This window comes from Poecile atricapillus, chromosome 3 (genome assembly GCF_030490865.1).
Source record: "Poecile atricapillus isolate bPoeAtr1 chromosome 3, bPoeAtr1.hap1, whole genome shotgun sequence".
NCBI classification, from domain to species: Eukaryota; Metazoa; Chordata; class Aves; order Passeriformes; family Paridae; genus Poecile; species Poecile atricapillus.
In genome coordinates this window covers 99,265,027-99,285,729 of record NC_081251.1, presented here as the reverse complement: position 1 = coordinate 99,285,729, position 20,703 = coordinate 99,265,027, and the positions used below count along the sequence as shown (strand labels likewise).

The 20,703-nt window shown below is 38.4% G+C and overlaps 1 protein-coding gene across 2 annotated transcripts in view; it reads left to right on the top strand.

The window, feature by feature from the left end:
• Nucleotides 1–20,491, top strand: part of WDR26 (WD repeat domain 26) — a 32,023-nt gene extending 11,532 nt beyond the window's left edge. The window contains exons 7-15 of one of the 2 annotated variants that reach the window (XR_009277198.1): nucleotides 4,011–4,149; nucleotides 7,600–7,740; nucleotides 9,047–9,166; nucleotides 9,906–10,051; nucleotides 10,576–10,654; nucleotides 11,250–11,379; nucleotides 14,034–14,219; nucleotides 14,981–15,143; nucleotides 15,568–20,491. Coding sequence is in view for 1 of the 2 variants with exons in the window: in XM_058835192.1 (XP_058691175.1) it covers nucleotides 4,011–4,149; nucleotides 7,600–7,740; nucleotides 9,047–9,166; nucleotides 9,906–10,051; nucleotides 10,576–10,654; nucleotides 11,250–11,379; nucleotides 14,034–14,219; nucleotides 15,568–15,593 (967 nt within the window). In the remaining variant the exon portion in view is untranslated. The remainder of the gene's footprint in view (nucleotides 1–4,010; nucleotides 4,150–7,599; nucleotides 7,741–9,046; nucleotides 9,167–9,905; nucleotides 10,052–10,575; nucleotides 10,655–11,249; nucleotides 11,380–14,033; nucleotides 14,220–14,980; nucleotides 15,144–15,567) is intronic. The other variant, XM_058835192.1, reaches the window with a different exon arrangement.
• Nucleotides 20,492–20,703: the final 212 nt, after the last annotated feature.

The following is a 20,703-nucleotide window of genomic DNA, read 5'->3' as shown; positions in this document are numbered from 1 at the left end:
TATACCTTTGTATTGGCTCTTTAGACTGCCTGGATAACTTTTTTTCGGTGGCAAAATGGAGGCTGCTTCTGAATCTTCAAAATGCAGTACTCTAGACATGAAACAGGAAGATGTTTGTTTTTAATGAATGGCTGACTTGATCAGTTTTTCCTCGTGCAGCAAAACTTGGCTAAGGACCTAAAAACTCAGTGTAGGTTTTATGGAAAACTTCTGGGCTGTGCATGGTGGATTAAGGGAATAAGGGTTAGAACATCAGGGCTGTGTGGGATATCCTTATATGTTTATCCATGTAGCAGGCTAACACTTGGGCTTGCAGGGGAATTGCTTTCAGTTAAGGTTAGTTCATCTGAGGAAGTTCATTAAGGACTGATAAACTTGCTTACAGAAATTTTCTGAACTCAGCTGCTTTCACTTGCATTCTTGGGTTACTTGGAATCAGTTTTTAAAGATGCAGACTTCTGTAGTACTTTGCTGTAGCCATCTTAAGGTTTGAAAATTACTGTCTTTGGCACTTTATGTATTCAAGTAGCCTTTTAGCGTACAGTTTTGCTGCATTGCATTGTTTCAGCTGGTGTGTGTGTGTGTGCAGACATTTGAATGTTGCCCATTTTAAGAGCGGTTGGAAATGATAATATACTGGTATTGTGGCTTCCCTCCTTCAGAAGTGAGTCTTAAGATCAGACTACCTAAGAGAGATTTAACATTTAAGTAAGTCCATGAGTGGTTTTGGATGTTGTGCAACAAGTTTGATATTACTAATCAAATCCCAGGGAGTATTCGAGATGACTGTGAAGAGCTTGATTTACTGAAGCCGGGCTACAAAGAGCCAGGTAGAAAAGATATTACATGCAACAAACCTAGGTTTGAATTCCCCCCATCTAAATCTATTTGCTGACATAAAAGTTTGACCCTAGTTTGGGTTTTTGGTTTGTTGATTCATTTTTTTCAACTAAAGTAGTACTTCCTAAATTTGTTTATTTGCAGTGTGTATACATACATAGATACTCATGGCAACTGTAATTTAAAAACCCCTAACAACAACAAGAACCCCAGCAAATGTACCCAAAAACCCTCTTGAAAAGAAAGGCTTCCATTCTGTCCTCATCCTTTTGTAGCTGCCTGTTGCAAGGGTCTGAGTCCAGTTTGTGGTGTGCTGTACGTGCTGCCATGCTTGGACATAGTGAGGTGAGTTAGACGGTGGAAGCCAAATTTTGGCAAAGGTGACAGAAGTAACAGTAGTCAAATAGCTTAGACAATTCAAGTCCTGTGCTACTTAATTGACAGAACACTAATAAGTTTCTCCTTTTTAGACTGAACTAATCCCTTTTGGACTTAAGGCACTATTTTGGTTAGGCATGCTTGAATTGCACTAACAGGCAAAATGTTTAACTACAAAACTCACTTGATACAAGTGGGAGATGTAAGTGAGGCACTACTGGGAGTAAAGGCGCAGGATTTCATCTTATCGTGACAGAGATTTTGACAGTAGAGAATTGCTCTTGGGGATGATGATTTTTGGTTTTGAGAGCCTTTGACCTAGTTGGGTGTGTTGGGATTTTTTGGTGCGGTGTTTTTGTTCATTTGCTTTTTTGGTTTTCTTTGTTGAGGAGTAAATCTTGCATTGTATGTACAGGTAATAAAAAGGTCGTTGTTTAGTGTTTTTTTCTATAATTTTGAACTTGTGTAAATACAACAACAGGAAATTTTATTAGATGCTTTATCTCAGTAAGTGAATGACTTACTTACAAAATCAGGTATTTTGTGCTGAACAGAACAATCTGTAATGAAACACTTCATAAAAGGTGAAGAAAAACCTTTGAGCTTCAGTAATATCTAATTACCAAAGCTAGAAGCTGTTGAGACAACTGGTTCTGGTTTCTTGTTTCAAGATTGCTGCTATTTCCTTCCACAGCCAGGTTATTTAATGTGGTTTTGCTGTCTGTGAAGTCAAACTTGCTGAGTTCTGTTTCACTAATTAAGTGAAGAGGACTTTTTGTGGGAGCACTCTGATCCAGCTGGGTTGTGAGCAGCGTAATTCAGTATTGGGATGTCTCTGCAGCAGCTATAATAACTCTGTCACCCCTTTTAGGAACCAAAAGGTATCTTACTATGAAAACTGTGTGCTCCAGCATTATCCAGCTTGTTTTTCATGTCTACAGAACCTTGGCTGCTTTTCTTAAGCTTTAAGATGGAAGAGCTATTGTTCCATAGAGTATTATTTTGAAATGAAATGTGCTGAAAAGACTTTCCTGGGACACAGCATGCCCCTTGTACTGTGTGAGTTATGGATGCAGCCTCACCTCCTGGGGCAAGTTGCTGCTTTGAGCAAAAACATTAATTTATAAAAATATGGCTAAATAACAATGAAACACTGCTCCTGTAGGTGGCACATTTCTGTATAAGCGCTTGCCTGCTTCCCTCTAGACGTGAAGGAAAACAAAGTCTTTTTTTCATGGGTGGGGCTTTTTATCTTGGGCTTAGTGTTCTTCCAGGGGCAACTAGGCAGTTCCTGGTCAGCTGGAACCAGGTATATATGTGTACATTTTATCATTTTCTACCATAAGACAGGAAATGAGACTGTATGGTTGTTCAGTGGTGCTTGATAGTCTTTAAGCACAGACTAGGAAACCTCTTAAAATGAAATGGACTGAGAGGGTACAGACACTATGTGAAGCAAAACTTTCTCTAGCTTCAGGGAAGAAGTGGTTTTTTAGGTGTCTGTCAGCCTGGCTGCCACCAAACTGTATTTGTAAACAGAAATGTGAAGGAAGTAAGCTTTCTGCTTAAATTAATGGGGGGGTTGTTTGACTTTTTTCATTTTTGTTTTATTTCCTTTGGTGGGTGTGTTGTGATGTGTTTCTGCTGTTTGTTGGTTGTTTTTTTTTTTTTCAGCCAGTTTATCCCCAGTAATAAACACAACTGTACATTCAAGGGCACTGTCATTCCCTTAGTACCACTATGTCCCATCAGAGTTGTGTTGCCCTGAGTGCTGTAAAAACTTAGCCTAAGACTAAACCACTTCAGGATCTCTGCACTTGAAGAAAAAGCGGCTGGTTAGAAACTGTCTTTTAGTGCATCTGAACAATGAACTTGTAGTATTCTTCAGTATACAGTATACTAGGAAATAATACTTGCAGTATTCAAAATGCAGACATCTGCTGTAAAAGCCTACATTTCTTTTATCTTAGCTCTGAAATTCTTATTTGAGAGCTTGTAGGCAAGATTTAAATCAAATAGAACTTGTCTCCAGTTCTCACCTAACTTGATAATTTCACTGTTAGCTTTTTTTTTTGCTTTGTAACTAGAATATTAAATATTGGCACTAGAGGAATGTTTGAATCTTCTTCAGTAGTTTATCATGTAATATTTTATTTGATAAACTCAGCATTTTACAAAATAGTTTAGATTTTGTGAGGGAGAACTGTTCAAATTGAAAGCTCAATGGTGTCTTGCTAGTTATGCTTAGATGTTGTATGTGGTACTCCGCAAAGCTGAAAAATGATAAAACAAAGGCAAAGAAACATCTAATTTATTGCAAGGTCACATTTGGGAAAAGGAGCTTTTATGTAAGAAAAATTTCTTAGCAAGATACAGCTAAGTGAGTTAGCTACAAAAACCTCAGAAGTAAAAACATTGCACCTATGATTCAGAGACCTATTCTGTAGTATTTTTCTGTACAGTAGAAAATTATATGGTAGTAAACTGCTATACTCCTGATGAGATCAGTTTAATTCCAAGTTACATGAAAGTGTAACAAATTGTGAGTGAAATAAGAACAGTTCTATGTTCTTATGATTAATTATGATGACTTGATGGTGTGAGCTTGTTGCCAGATAAGACACTTCATTCTGTACTTGCTTGAAGCAGCTGTTGATAGAGGGGTTTTCTAAGTTGTCTGGTCTTGTATTTAAATAAGGTTTTTGTTTGATTGGGTTTTTTTGATAGTTTGACTTTGAAAAGAATCGTATTGCTTTCTTATTAATCTGTGAATGCACCCCTTGTTTTCCCAGGAAACAGTTCCCATGCTATACCCAGCAGATCCTAACGGAGCACTGTAATGAAGTGTGGTTCTGTAAATTCTCCAACGACGGCACTAAATTAGCAACAGGATCTAAGGACACAACTGTTATTATATGGCAGGTTGATCCAGTAAGTGTGAAAATGTGTCTGACTTGTCTTTCACTTCCCTCTCAGCTTTCTCCTGATAGGATAGTGTGATTCTTGTAGGACAGGCTGAATGGACCACAGCCCTGTTACATCCCATTCCCTGGGATGTAAAAGTCTTGTAAATATCATAGCTGTAGGATACTTCATACATGTTTCCTCCACATATCTATTGGTATATAAATAAAAAGGTTGATTGATGAATCCAAGTCTGCTTCGGCTTGTAGAAGGGATTATGAAAGTATATCCATATATTTCATAATTATTGAAGACTGGGAATAAACTTGAATGTATACACACAAAATTTGAAGTTGCTAAAGCTTGTGAAACACTATCAGAAATAAGATCCTTTTGGTTTTTTAACCATACAGGGGCCGTCTGGTTTGGGAGGTGGAAAATGAAAGGTTTCTGCAGTTCCATACTGGTGTTCAGTAGGATTTTAAAGCTGAGTTTCATTTCTTTCACTTCAGGTTAGGGAGCCATATAATATGAGTCCTTTTTTCTATTAAAATGATGGGAGGACTTTAAAACCCTGTTCCATGTGTGTAATGGTTACATAGCCCCAGAACTAACAGCAGGCACTGTGGCTTTTTCAGGTATAGGACTGCTGTGATTTTTGTCTTGTCTTACTGGGGCAAGTGTGCTCTGGGCCAAGAGCTGCAGAGCTGACTTTTGTTATTTAGTGTGGAAATTATCTGTATTTTATTTGTTGTTTTTGTTTTTAACAGAGTAATTTAGATGAATTAAGGATCAAAATGTTTTTTGCTGTTAGCTTGTCACTTGACTGTAGACGCATATCTTCCTTCTATATTGATGTGTTTTAATACAAGACATTAGCACATCTTAATGTGAATTGTTAGCTAATAGCTGCTTAGTAAAGCCACATAAATGTTTCGTGAGTTTTAGACTAAGCCTTTTGACCAAGGGTTGCTAAAGAATAAAAATCTCTTAAAAAATAGTGGGAAAGTGGTTTTGTAGAGTTTTATTGGTTTGTCTGCTTTTTTGAGTGCTTTAAAAAAAATTGAAACCCTGTCACGCAGGTGGTTACTTAAATAGCATTAGGCCACATCAAGTAATTCATTTTCATATTTGCCAGAAGATGCTTCTCACATTTCTTGTAGCAGTTGGCAATGTCTTTTGACCCATAAATTTAATCTGATTTTCAAGGCTTTTGGTATACAGAATTATTCTAGTCTGTTTAGATAAACTACATGGAAACAAATAACCAGCAAGGTCTGGGCAAGTGGTGGGAGAGCCCTGTTTTAAATGAACAGTTTTTGATTTTTCCACACATGCTTCACATGTGTGAGAATTCTTCATTTCTCCCTTTTTTTCTTCATCACCCCCCTTGAAGTGTAACGACACTGCTGCAATGTGTATTTATAATTTCGTACCTTAAATTTTTTATTCTTTTCTAAGACCCAGCCACATGTCTAGACTGTCTTAACCTATGCTTCTGCTGTCATTTTTGTATGCTAATTTCAAAGTTCTAATGCAGACTCAGCAGCATTAAATAGTGTCTTGAGTTGACTAGATTTGTGTGGGATGCATTATTTGACTGTCAGGAAGTGTGGCAGAATCTCTGTGGAGCACAAGGGATGAGCACACTGTGCATCACCTTGTCTAACATGCATCTTCTTTGTTAAGAGTTCTCCTTTAACTAGCTCTTTATAAAAATCCCTTCTGCATTTTCTGAAAACAGTTGACAGGTTTTTGGCGTTTCAGCCAAGGAGCTCAGCTACTGCAGACTTGAGATGATGCCTGAATAGTTGCTTGTCATACACAACAAAAATTTGGAAAGCTGTATGTAAGGGGTAGAAGTGCTGAGATTTCTTCTGGTGGTGGGTGGGAGGCAGGTTGTCTACATTTGGGGATGTTTGCCTGAAATACCACTGACTGCTGTTTTAGAGCATGGTATAGCAGCTTTATGGTATTTGGAGGGAAGCATGAGAGCAGTATGGAGGATAGTAATAAGCCCCAGAGCACTATCATTAGAAGAGGAATATCTTATGTATCTTGTTCCTCATGAGTTTCAAACACTGAAGTGACAGGCTACTTTAATCCTGTTTTAAAAAGAAATGTGTCTGTTCCAGACAAGCTCCAGGATGTGAGATGATGTCAGACATGACTCAGTTTCCTTGAAAATCACTTTAGCTATAGACACAGCAGTGTCTAATGCAGTCCAGGAATAATAAGAATGGAAAAGGGGTCTTGAGGGAGGTCCAGTCATTTGCCTCTCTTCCTCTGCACTCTGAAGATTATTCTTAGCTCACTTTCTTTTGGAGAACTTACTTTTTCTAGCCATCAGAACTGCTAGTGCTGCAGGCTGGCTGAGAGTCACCAAATCCCTCACAGCTGATCCCAGGAAACAATCCTTCATGTCACTCTTCTTCTGGTCTTTGTCTTTAGAATTAAGAAGTGCTCTGTTGATTAATACTGGAAAAAAAAAAAAAAAAAGAAAAAGGAGAGAGAAGGGACAATTAGAGAAATCAAGCTAGATTTTCAAATTAGTCATCCTTTTTGAAAAGAAGTTGGAGATACAAGCATCTGCCATGCATGGAAAAAAATGGGTAGAGTGGGTAGAGGGAGCACAATTTGATTGCCCTTTCCAAGAAGCTTCAAAATAATCATTGTCAACTTTTTAACAAGCTCTGTTCTACTTGTGTATATGTATGCTGTTACCAAGAATCAGTGCTAATACTGTACTGAAGCATGTTTCTGTATTTAGGAAGCCAGTGTGTGGTTGTTTCACAGTATCTAGCTGTACTATTTATTTTTACAAGTTTCTTGAAAAGTCAAGTTCCTCCGACGAGGCAGCAGTAAAACAGTTGTAATTTAGAGATGATATAAGATGCTGCATGTGCCAAGTATGCTTCATTCACTAAATCTGGCAGAAAACAGCTTGCTGTAGGCAACACTTCTGAAATAAGAACACCTCTCAAGGAAGTTTTTAAAAATATCTTTCTGTAAATCTCCTTCCTTGAGCAGCACACACACAAATTTATAAAAATATAGGCACTTCAAGCTTTTTCCTTGAGCTGTGAAGGTTTTGGTTCTCCATTTAACCATAACAGGTTTCCAACATGTCTTTACTTTTAAGAAAGTAGCCTAATTCTGTAAAATATAGGTAATAGTACTTTCATATTCTAGTAGAAGTAGAAAGACTTGACACTACAGAAATCTGCACTAAGGCAAGTGTAATGTAATGTAAAACTTTTTACACAGTGGTATTTCTTGACTTTTGTGTTCAGAATCACAGAAGATTAGAACAAAAATACCTATGAGTGTTGTTGTTATGAAGGTTGAAAGTTAGGCACTTTCATTTTCTGGCCCTGTAAACTGGCAAACCTGTCATGCTGTAGATGGATGCTGTGGAAATGTGAAATGTGGTGGGAGTTGATTTGCATTGTCTCAAGAACACCTCTCTTGTTCCAGGACACTCACCAGCTAAAACTACTTAAGACGTTAGAAGGTCATGCGTACGGGGTCTCCTACATTGCCTGGAGTCCAGATGACAACTACCTTGTTGCCTGTGGCCCAGATGATTGTTCTGAGCTTTGGCTCTGGAATGTACAAGTAAGTGGTGGCAAAGAGTGAAAAAGAAGACTTGGTGGTCAGCCTGTTGCTTTTGTTTCAATCGCTAAATACTACAGGTGTGAAAGAAGTAATTTCTGCAAACTCATGTCAGGGTGGGAATGTAAAGAAGAGCCGCTGATCTCTGTCCTCCTCTCAGCTGGAAAAAATAATTATGGCAGCCTGCAAATGCTCTTTTATTTCAGAAAAAACTGAAACTGGAGTTCAAGTTTTAAGTGTCTGGGATTGTGCAGCAATTCTGGTGTGTGTGGTTACTATGAGTTCTGAGAAGAGAAGGTGTAAGTGCATAGGATGTCAGAGAGCTCCTGAGGAGAAGGACAGCAAATGAATCAAAAGAAGCAGAGGGCAGAATTATAATTGAAGGGAAGCAGTTGCTCAGTGATGATTTTAACAAGTAGCAAATGTAAAATATGCAAACTATTTTACTTCATGTAACCCTCCTAGTGATGTTAGTGAACGAGGCTTCAATTTATGATTTCAGAACTTCATCTTTCTGTCAGGCACTTGGGCATTTTGCCATTCCCTCTATGAATCTGAAAATCACTTTCTGCTGTTGAATTTTATGGGCACTTGATTTGATACAAAAGCTTCCTTTGCCTCGGTTGAGAGCTGTGTAGACTTCCTTGTGCTGTCTTGGACTCTGAACTAATTTAGTTTCCTAAAACAAAAACGTTCCCTTTCTTCACCCTTGGAACACTTTTCTTCTGTTTAATTGACTAAATTGGCTCACTGAAGAGCACTACTGACAGTGCCACTCATTGGTGTTCTGTCTTGTGAAACGGTGGCTTTATACGCTAGGCATGAAAGCTAAATTTTGGCATGGAGAACTTCAGCTCAAGGAGGAAAACATTCTAACTATTGCAATATTCCTAATTTCTTACTAAAATGTATTTCGTCACCTCTTTTCTTCTAATCTCTCCCTGCCTCCTTTCTTTCAGTGTTTTGGTTTCTTTTCATTTGATAGTGCTTGTCACTCTCTTGGATTGTTCATATAATTTCTTTTTATTCCATTCCTTACTCAAAATCTTTTAGCTGTCTGACACATCAACTATTCCATGTCTCTTGACTTGAGAGACAAAAGAAATGGTCCCAAATCAAGTCCAGATTCACTGTATATGCTAAAGTAGTTCTACTTTTTCATTGCATAGTTCATAAATATGTGTTGCTTTTTAATAAACTTGTTGAAACATATACACTTCTAAACACTATTCATGTCAGATAAAATTACCAGTGCCTTTTTGGGTAAGGCTTGTGGTATAAGGCCCTGCTGCCTTTGTTTATTTTCCAGACTGGGGAGCTGAGGACAAAGATGAGCCAGTCTCATGAAGACAGTTTAACAAGCGTGGCCTGGAATCCTGATGGGAAGCGTTTTGTAACGGGAGGACAGCGTGGACAGTTCTATCAGTGTGTAAGTTATCTGCATCTGTCCCTTTGAAAGCAAAGCAAGAAATCAAAGTTTGGTCTATGCTTTTTCAAGTTTTGTGTGTATGTACACTAAAGCTTCTGGTCCTTTGTAATTCAAAGAAGCAATACATTAATGCAGGTATTTCAGCAGCACTTTGGATGGAGCAGTTTGAAGGGTTGAAGCATCTTTGGTCTGCCTCAGGGAGGATCTGTGGTCTGGAATTTTTTTTCTTAGCTGCTTCAGAAAAAAAGAACTAATAAAAGGCAATACCTTTGTCCACAAGTGTTTTTATTCCACAGTGTTTTGACTGTATCTTTCTTCGCTTTTGCATGCTGTCTTTACTTAGTTAAAACAGAAATGTGAAACCCTCATTACTTCACTAGTGTTGCTTTGGGGTGGTGGTCCACAGTTTCACCATATTCTTGATTATTTTTTCAACTAGTTCCCAGAATAGTCATGTAGTATTTAGACCTCACTGTGAAGGTCAGCTCAGTGATGGGGTGCAGGTGGCACGTGTCGTGCACAAGAAAATAAGTGACAGAAGCACTGTGCTCTCCAGGGCAGGTTCCTAAAAGCCCTTGGTTAAGACAACCAACTCCTAATTCATTAAGCCCTCCATTGTAAAGGGTAAGACTGCTTTCTGTAGCAATCGTCTGAAATAGAAAGTGAAAAATACTTCTGTCACAGCTCCTCAGAAACCTGAGACTAATGGTTGAATGTTTTTTTTTTTCCTTCTGCTCAGGATTTAGATGGTAATCTCCTCGACTCCTGGGAAGGGGTGAGAGTACAATGCCTTTGGTGCTTGAGTGATGGGAAAACTGTTCTAGCATCAGACACACACCAGCGAATTCGGGGTTATAACTTTGAGGATCTCACAGACAGGAACATGTAACTACCTCTTTTTTTGGTTTTGAATTCCTGCTTCTTAGCGTCAGAAGAAAACTGAGGAAGGGTGTGGGGGACAGTATGGGAAATGAGTTATTAAATGTTCTCAATATTAAAAGATGAGACAAGAATTAGTGAGCAAGTTTCAGCAAGAAGTATTAGATCAGGTATTAGAAATAATTTCCTAAGCACTGGAGTAGGTTTTTGGTGGATGTTTTGGCATTTCTATCATAAGTACTTGTAGTCCTCTCAATTCCTAAAATTCTCAATATTTTAGTAGATTTTGCCTTGAATTTAGGAGTTGAGGTCCAAAGCCCCTTTTGGCCCTTTGGGCCAAACCCAGAGTCTGGATGTTTAGCCTATATACTTTTAACTATATACAAGTATTGTAGACCTGGCTTGTACTGATGTATAGAGTCATACCTAATTTCAAATTTGGAACTATTTTTCCCTGATAATTCTGCAAAGACAGGATGTTGTTTGCATCGTTATCTGGTTATCTTGACTCTCATGTCTTATAATTTCAGAGTACAAGAGGATCACCCTATTATGTCGTTTACTATTTCAAAAAATGGCCGTTTAGCTTTGTTAAATGTAGCAACTCAGGTGAGTTGGGGATGTTGAAATGAAATAGAAATAAATCTGCTTGCAACTTCTACCTGTTTATAAATATTTTTATGTGAGTTGGAATGTTTGATATTAACTAGTTGTATAATATTAACTAGTTGTATATTGTGTAATATGAAGGCCTTAATGTTCATAAATATAGCATGGAATTCTCTGACAAGAAGGTGATCTTATTCTTGAGACCTGATTTTTATTTTTTTTTTTTGGACTAATTTATAGCCAAGGGTTTCATATTAGGAAATATATACCATTAAATTTAATTATCTGACTGTTGCATTGAGAAGCCAGGTACAGCAAGAACTGTGGCACTTTACATGTCTGGGGGCATGGATTTTATTTATCTATTTCTGCTTTTGAAACCTTGGGTAGGACTAAAGCTTTCAGAGTGGAAGGGACCTAATGGTGAAAGTTTAATTTACGTCTATACTCTTTTCACCTACTTGCAGTACCGAGGTTGGCTCTAAAGTAATGCACTTCCATGTGTAATTTTTTTTTCATTGTTCAGAAGACTGCCGTTAATAATATTCAATGATAAAATAACATTCTTTATATTTCTTTCTATATTTATTTCCAGGGAGTTCACTTATGGGACTTACAAGACAGAGTTTTAGTGAGAAAGTATCAAGGTGTTACACAAGGATTTTACACAATTCACTCGTGTTTTGGAGGTCATAATGAAGATTTCATTGCGAGTGGCAGTGAAGGTAATACCATTCTTTGTGCAGAAAACTGAAACACTGTATCCTTCCTATACCTTCATCTTATAGATGACAGTTGCTAACAACAACCTTATAAAAGCAAACCAACTGGCTCATGAAATAAATTTGAGGCATGCTGAGATTGTGGCATACTTCAAGAAGTAATTGTGGGCTGGCAGAAGGAATCTTCTGAGAGGATGGCAGAGGTAGAACATATTAATGACTCTTTTGTGTTCCTCCTCTAAAGCAAAAGCATCTGCACAGTTTTAATTAGAAGTGGGTGGGGTGTTCTTGAGGACTTTTCTTTTTGTAGTATGATATTTAGACTTCTGGTTTGAATAAAATGTACTTCTGGGGAATAATAGCTTCATTTGCCTGTTGAAGATACAGGTGTGGTGAGGTTATTTTAATTTCAGTAGAATCATTTTAATTACAGACAGAGTAGCCTCAAATTAGGCAGTTGTTGACGTAGTCTGGTAGAGTTTCTTGGTGATTAAAAGCTTTGTGGTATGTTCTTATTCAGCTGTCTGTGGCAAGAGTAGAAATTTATTAAAAGCTTATGTGTTGAATTGTTTCAGTTCTGTCACTGGTGTAATGCCATCGCCTGCTGTGGAGGTCACTGAAAATTCAAGCTTATGCAGGGCTAAGAATTACATTTGTAATATGTAAACAAATTATTGTGAGTACTGTGTAACTCACAGTTCTTGGGAAACAAGATTGGCCAAGGCATTTCCTACTATCTGTTTTTGAGAACCACGAAACATGTCTAAAATAAAACCAAGTTTTACCCTCTGACTATACCCAGTGGAGTATGACTGAAGGACAGCACCTCCAGCCCTCCAGTCCAGTGTGAACCTCTTTTCATGGCTGGACAGGCTTCTTGGTTTGAGACCTGAGTGCCAGAAAGTTCAGGATTTGTTTAGCCATAACTGTGCATGTGTAGGTGTAGATACTGTAGTGCACCAGTCTTTTTTTTTTCACCCCAGTTTATTGACTTTCTATTGTCGTCATTGTTTAAAAACCACTGTAGTTGAATCTGATGGTTCCTTCGATTTGAACTGTCTGAAGCTGTTGCCTTTTTGCAAATGTGGCTACTGAAACTATTTTTAAAATGCAAGCAAACAATATTAATAGGTCACATTCTCATAGCTGGCTTTAAAAAGTAGTTGATCACATTGTCATAACTTCATTGTCAAAACATCTTGTCAGCTTGGGGGTTTTCCTGACAATTACATCCATAGGAAGAAAATAGAGATCTCTGTCTCAGAGGGGAATTGACTGCTGCCTTAATGTAGCTATCTTGTTTTTTCCAAACCAAAGTACTGCTTTGTCTTTAGGCTTTGGTTATCTGGCAGAGCAGAGGCTTGTGTGTGTAGTGTGTGAATTATGTTGTTTGGTGAATAGCATGGATGTGTGGTCCCCTTGAAATCCTAAGTGGAATGGAAGTATGGCCAGAACATTTGCATCAACACAAGCACATGTGAAGGTGGTACCCTCACACAAGCTGGTTCAGCACGAGACAAGGGAGTTATCGCATGGGGAAAAGCCATGAGGCTTTTCTAGCAGGGAGGTCAGAGAGCAAGTTTGTTTTATAGGGACTGGGAGGAGGAATAGAGGAAGATTGGTTTGTTTGCTGGGCCTTCAGAGTGACATCTATGTGAAAGCCTTTCAGATGGATCAAAATACTTTGATTTGATTGCTTAAAATTAGGCTTTTGTGTAATACTAGCAATACGTACTTGTCCAGTTTATGTAGCTGTGTTTGGAATATTCCACAGTCATTCCTAGACAGGTAAAACCACAGACTTGTTACATGCTGCTGGTCTACAGCTGGGACAACCCTCCACCTCTTCTTCCCACTCCGCAGTTATTCTTAAATATGGCTGGTTATAAAGGATGACTCCTCTAAGTGTTGCAATAGAGTGTCTAACCATTTCCCTATTCTATTTCTAGCATGTTGCTGGAAGTAATTAAAAGCTTTCCAGCACAAAATAGGATGTGTAGGGTTTATTTGCATCTACTTTAATATGTACAAATTGATATCTTTAAATACCACACAATAACTGGTTGTCAAAGACAGTAATAGCTCACAATTTGAGCCATTAAGCTTTGCTCTCCCTCGTTTGCTCTGTTTGCACTTTCACTGGAATGTTACAGGTTTTTAGTATTAAGAAGTTTTTCATAAACTACAGAGCTGTGATCTTATCTGGTACTCATCAACAAGAGGTGGTTATAATCTTAGTATTCATGACTTTATAGTACATTTACTACATTGCAAATACCATTATTTGAGGGGGGGAAAAATCTGCAAGTTTTCCTTTTGAATAAGATTATAACTCTACCTGTAATTAAAGAGTAGTTTAATTTTTCTTTTTTGCCTTGTATTGTCTTATTTGCATGGCAGTCAAATGTTTTTCTTCAAACACCAAGTGTAGTAGACTTGCAGGTGTTAAAAAAGAACGTGTCTCTTAATGGAAGAGCTTTGCCTGCGTTCTTTTGATCACTTTTAAAAGAAAAATTTTGTCAGCGCTGTTCCATGCTTGAGACTCGGATTTTTGACGTGGGTTTTAATGAGAGCTGGTGTGAAAGTGCTGTTGGCTCCAGAGGTGGGTGTGCGCAGAGCAGTGGTGCTCACGCTGCTTTTCCATGTGCTTGGTTCAGATCACAAGGTGTACATCTGGCACAAGCGCAGCGAGCTGCCCATCGCGGAGCTGACGGGGCACACGCGCACGGTGAACTGCGTGAGCTGGAACCCGCAGATCCCAGCCATGATGGCCAGCGCCTCCGACGACGGCACTGTTAGGATATGGGGACCAGCGCCTTTCGTAGACAACCAGGATATTGAAGGTAAAAAAAATGCACTACTGAAAAATTAGTCACTGCTTTGTTTTGTTTTTTCCTAGTGTATGACTGTTGGTTTTTATCTGAGTTACTCATTTTGTAGAATAAAAAAGGCACAACTGTGGTGTCACTAAGACCTCAGGATTATATTAACTTATTTATGCAGACTCCATAAAAACCTTGCTTTCAATGCTTAGGTTTAGTAATGTACAATGTTATTAAAATTTAAACAGTGCATTCTAACCACACTGCAGATTGAGTAATGGTATTGTAATGGTTACAAAAAGAATTTCCAAGGTCTAGAGAGAGTGTAAAGAAAATCTGTACAAAATTGAATCTTTACTAACCATCAGTAACCATATGTGTGCAGGGGAGAGAGAGACAGTGCTCATTTTTTTGCTGCCAAAATGCACTCAGATGTTCCCATCCCTTCTTGCCTTCCCCAGGATTGTTAAGGAGATGACTGCTGGGGAGTTGTTGTACACTTTATATGCTTCTGTCATTATGTATTCAACCTTGCAGTAAGAACTTACAGGAGACACTAAAACGATACATAGTATATCCTATTGCCACATGACCTCCTGGATGTGGCTTCAAGGGGAGCCTGGGCAAAGTAATCAAAGAGAAATCCATTAAGTGCTGGTAGATAAGTAAACACCTCTAGTTCACAATGTCCCTTAGGTAGAAATGCCTGAAAAGTAGAAGGGTATTAGGAGGAAGAATTACGTCCTCTCGCTGCTCCAGTGCTTTGATACATCTGCTTCTAGTCTTGGACTAGGTGGACCAGCCTGGCTAATCTGTAGCACCTGGAATGCACCCATAAGGAGTCAGAGCCTGTCCTCCAGCTGGTTTTACTCATGGCTTTGTTGTTTGGTTTTCTCCAGTGAGCTACTTGCTCACTCTTTCTTAGTTCCTCCAGAAAATGAACCAGTAAGTGCCATCAAAACCAACCAACCTCAAATGGATTTCTCACAGCAGTGCTTTCGCAAGAGATGTAGGTGCATGGAATAATACCTAACCACTTAGGAATCCTAAATGGGGTGACAAGACAGCTCTGTAATTAGCACACTCCCCATGAAGTTGTACGTAAATGCGTGTTACATCTTTTTGGACCAGATGCTTTTGAGTACCCACACCTAACATGCTAAAATAATATCTAGATTGTTATGAATAATTTTATCTAAAATAAGTAATTTTAAGCATGGAATTTAGCTACAATATAAGATCCATTAACTAGTGCATGTTCAGTTAAAATTTATGTAAATACACTGTATTCATTGTGATAGAAATATGAACTGTTGCTAAGATCTTCAAGCTGTGATTTCTTTTTCTCTGTGTTTTTTTTTTTGCTCAGAGGAATGCAGTAGCATGGATAGTTGATGGCGAATTTGGAGCAGACGACTTCAGTTTAACTTAATTAGTCGTATTTTAAATGGCTTGGGATTTGGTGCAAACAAACATGATTGATAGCTGGACAGACATGCTCGTCATGAAAAAGAACCATTTCTGAAGCCCGGTTGGGGCCAAACATTTACCACCTTTGCTTCATAGTAACCAGTTGAGATGAAGCACGTCTTTAGAACTTTGTTGGACACCGTGTTGAAATTACCCCCCCATCGGTTGTGAAGAACTGTGCTACATTCAGGCTAACCATTGAACTCAGTATATATATTTTTCCCTCCTGCCTTTTTGTCTGGCAGGCTACTGTTCTTGTTGCTCTTCTGTGTAATGAAGTTTAAATGCTTGTTTGGAACACTTTATTTAACAGTTTAGAAGGCTTGATAGAAAGAGTGCTTTAGTCTGAAGAGTATACATTGGATAGGAAAGTATTTCCTTCTCTTGTTTCTCAAGTCTCTCTCCGCCTTACTTAGCTTGAGATCTTTGCAGCTTGGTTCATGGATTCTAGCCTTGCCCGTTGCGCAGTATATCTATCAATTGAGAGGATAAACCAATGAACTATGTCAAAAGCACTCTCAGTATCACATTTGACAAAAAGTTTTGTACTTTTCACATAGCTCGTTGCCCTGCAAAGGGGTTAACAGCACAATTTTTTAAAAATAAATTATTTATAGGATTAAAATGACTTCATTTGTATACATTTGGAATTAAAACAATGCAAGAAGTGTTGTGAAACACGGTATCACTGATGCTTTTCTGGAGTGTCCTGAGACCCAATCAAAAGCAGTGGCTGGAAGGAGATTTATGTAGGCAGTAAAGCTTGTTTCAGATGGAGGAATTCCCTGTCCATCTTAACAGATAAACTGTATTAGTTAGAAAAAAAAAAGCATTCAGACTGCACCACCAGTCTCAGAGTTGAAACAAGAAGAGGTCTTTTTGGTTTTTTTCATTACATAAATATATGCAACAATGCTGGTGTAAAAAGTAGATTACACTTTGAGGGAAGAATGTGTTGAAAGAGTCCTTTCTTCACAAAGTCAACACTTTGTATAAGTAATTTACGTACAAATCATAATTAAACACTTGTATTATGATGGAAATTTTTTCTTTATTTGATAAACAAGGGTGGACAGATTTTGTTGTTGAGAATATACTTTTGAGTTTGCAGATTTAAATGCCTCTCCCAGACCTTATTGCAAGCTGGTGCCGTGAACATCTTGACATATCTAGGAGTAGTTCCAGTAATGTCCCGTGGTAAGAAAAAACAAAGACTTTTATAATTTAAATATTTATTCTTTTTGACATAAACAGATTGCCTGGCATCTCTGTGCTTCTGCACTACACACAAATCCATTATGGGATGGCACTGGATTCCCTTTTGCCACCTTGGGTGGAAAGGTAGTGTTGGTACTGCTGCAAAGTAAAGAAGGAGCAGGGAAGGTCATGCCACCAGGAGTCACTTGAGCAGAAGTGTGGACTTCATCCTTTCATGAGATAATGATTTAGAGTCCTTATTAGTTATGTGTGGAAGAAGGGTGGGGGAAGGTTTGCTGGAGTTCCTGGGAAGAGAGGTGTAGCCACTTTGATGAATGGGAGTGTGGTGTTTCCCAGAAAAACAAAGGTTAGCAGGTTAGATTTTTCTTTTCAATTCCAGCCATCTGGTGGTGTGTGTTTGTCTTGCCTTGTGTGCAGACTTTAAGCATGTGCTAAGATTCTGGTACTGTGGTTGAGACCAGCCCCGAATCTGACATATGAGTCTTCTAATACCTCCAAAACCAGGTAGGAACTTAATGTTCAGCCTTAAAACTAAGGTGAATTCTTTGATAGCAATTACTGCTTCACAGCACTGAGAATACATGTGTAAACTTAAGATTATACATCCATTCCTTCTTCCTTTAATCAGTTCTGGAGGAAGCTCTTTCTTTCCCTTCTTAGTTCAGACAGTGTAAGATGAGTCAGGCCTGGCCTTAATGTTGCAGGAAAACAGACAAGTTCCCATGGTCAAATTTGAGTGAGCTAAACACTGGGGTTTTAGGAAATTAATTCCTAAATTGTTATCAGTAAATTGTAAAAGTGTTTTACATGTTCAAAACATGGTATAATTCATAAGCAATGCCAGCATGTGAACCTTTGGAAGTTACTCCAGTATCGTTTTACTCTGGAACTTAAGTTTTCAAGCCAAACATTATTTAGGAAGAGTAAGGAAAATAATGGTTTTGATGTCTCATACAATGGTCTGTCACTATGTACTCATGGAAATAAAGTGGGAGCTTTAGGCAGGTGGTGAAGGTTGGATCAAATCTCAAGTGTAGACTTAGTCTGATATGCACTTCAGGCATTTCTAATGTGGAGCCCATGACTAACCAGAGTGAGACTCCTTCCCTGGTACAGCTGGGGGGTGCGTGGGCTGATGCCTGCTATCCACGGCAGTGCAATTAGGAATTTAAACCTTACATAGGACCGCTGCCAAAACACCGCCCCTCTCTGCAGGACTTGGTTTGTCTCTCTGAAGGACGTTTGAGATATTCAGAAGCTGAGTTAGGGAGAAGCAGGTGTGGGATCTCTCTCCCTTAGTGTCCTGGTGCAGCCATGCCATGTAAAGGCAAGCTCCAAGCAGGTGGCACTGCTTCCAGAGTCCCAGTGACAGCCTGTTTGCATCTCGTGGGCCATGAACAGGCAGGACAGAAAGGTGAGATTAATCTTCATTTTGCCACACTAGTCAGTCCCACAGCAGCTGCCATTAGAGATGTAGCAATGAGAACCGTCCCAACCTGGAAATGAAAGAGCAACCTAAACTATTTCCAACACATTGGATATTCATACTATGTGGATTGAAAAGTACCAATACTTTTTGTGCACAGACAATAAAATGAGACTGGGGTGGGGTGGGGGGGGAAACCCCAAATCAGTTTGCTCATTTGCAGCATGTTGATTTCCATGTGCTTAAAAATGTTTATAGGCTGGAGTGTAAGGCTGGAACAAGTACACACCCACAATAAATAACTGTATTTCCAGTCAGCAGGCCCATGGTTTTAGAAGAAAATACTGTGTGTACTCATTTTCTAACTTTCTCTGGTCACCTGTTGGCTTCAAATATTCACAGTAGCCCCAGGTTATTATAAAGGCAGATCTCAAAAAAAAAATGCTGGAGCATTTTATTATCTGAATGTTCTTTAGCTGTTCAGGTAAGTAATTTTCAAGGCACAATGGAACACAAAAGGGAAAATGGTAGCTCTGTTCATGTTTTGGAGGGGAGGGAAGTGGGGGGAATGACACCTTTGTTTTTAAATTCCCTCTGTCTTTTCTAAAGTTCTCCAACTTTAAAGTTAACTTCTCTTTATGATTGGAGCAAAGATGCAAGCTAGAAATCTGCCCAGATCTTGCCAGTTACTTCTCAACTTGGCTTCAACCAGGTAATGTTTAATAAAAACTCTTGTCTGCTGTTGGGAGTTGGTGTCTAGTTGTGTATTTTTACACTGCTAAATGATACTCCCACCCAAAATCAGTTGTAAAGGCTTCCTTACCAGGAGGCCAGGACTCACACAATTAGCTGTAGCTCGAGGGGATATGTTGTAGATCCAAATGGGGAGGGAGGTAGAGAAAAAAGAATTGACATAAGAAGCAGGATTTACTGACCAACAAACTACTGTAACTCAAGGGGGAGGAGGAAAAATGCACTTTCAATAGTTTGTCCATATTTTTAGCTACAAAATACACTTGTATCTATTTCTTTTTGAGACGACTATTACAAGGAACACCCATCCCATAAATGGCCTCCTTTTGCCTTCCTCCTGTCTTTTCCACATTGGCTTGAGTCCATTTTCAGCTGCCATACTTGATTTCTGAAAACTGCTACTTTTAACGATGTCTAGAAAGCAAAATCATTAACTATGACACTTTTTTTAAACAGGGTGGACTTAATTGAAGTGTGCAGTGTTGAAACTACTGCTGCAGTAGCTGCCTCTAGTTGAAATAAACTGTAGCCAAGTTTTCTGTCTATTCATCCAGATAATCTGGATTCAGTAAAACATCTGTGAGAGTGTTCCTCCCATCTGGTATGAGTGTGTGCGTGCATGTGTTCCATGAACAGACAGAGAACCAAATGTTCTAGGTACTTGTCATGTTTTATTGCATACTTTTAAGTAGTGTGTATGTGAAGTGTCCTTTGACCAGAAGGTTTTGGTTAATATCAGTATATTTTTATAAATTTGAAATTCATTGTGCCCCATCTTTTTTCATAAACACTTTTCATTCTTAGGGTGTATGTGCTAGATTTGAAACTTAACATTTTTAGGCACAGATGGAAAAAGTTATTGGCTCCTTGAAAACATATGGGACAAAATGGATCCTCAAAGCATGTATGTACTTACAAACCAAGCTGTAGAGATCAAGAAAAGAACTTTATTGTTGATCTCAAGATTTCTAAATTGTCAAGATTTATATGGAGTTGTGGTGGAACTAGTTAACACTTAGAGCTTTTGGTATGTAATGACTATTTGCTATGGACTGATATTAAATGTTTCAAAGGATTGCGTTCTTAAACTTTCTGGATTTTTGTTACTCTCCTCAGATATTATTAAGTAGTTAAAAATTTCTTTGCTATATTACATTAAAAACATAAGAACTTTGGGTCTCGTATTTATTTTCACTTGTTTTACTAATTATTTACAGAACACCGTTTTAACTTTTTTATTTTATAAATGTGTAGTATTTTAAACATATCTTTAAAAATTGTTCAATTGGAACTACATTAACTTCTGATTTGTTTTTATTAGGATTTTTAAAAAAAAAAATACACTTTTTCCATGTTGGTGCACAGCACTTAAGAGAAATGTTTGTATTCCCTTTCTTTCAATTCAATAAACAATAAATAACTGGAATGAATAGTTCTTAGTTTCCCTAACTTCACTTACATGACTGACTTGGATGTTAATTTCTTGATCATTAATTATAGATTTCTTCCATAGCATTTCACGTCCTAGCTAGGAAAATTAATTTGTGGCAGTGTAGCTGCAGCAGAGCCACTCAGTGCTGTGTTCAGGCTCTCCAGGCTCTGCTGTCTGGCTCTAATCCACCTCACCCTTGTGTTTGT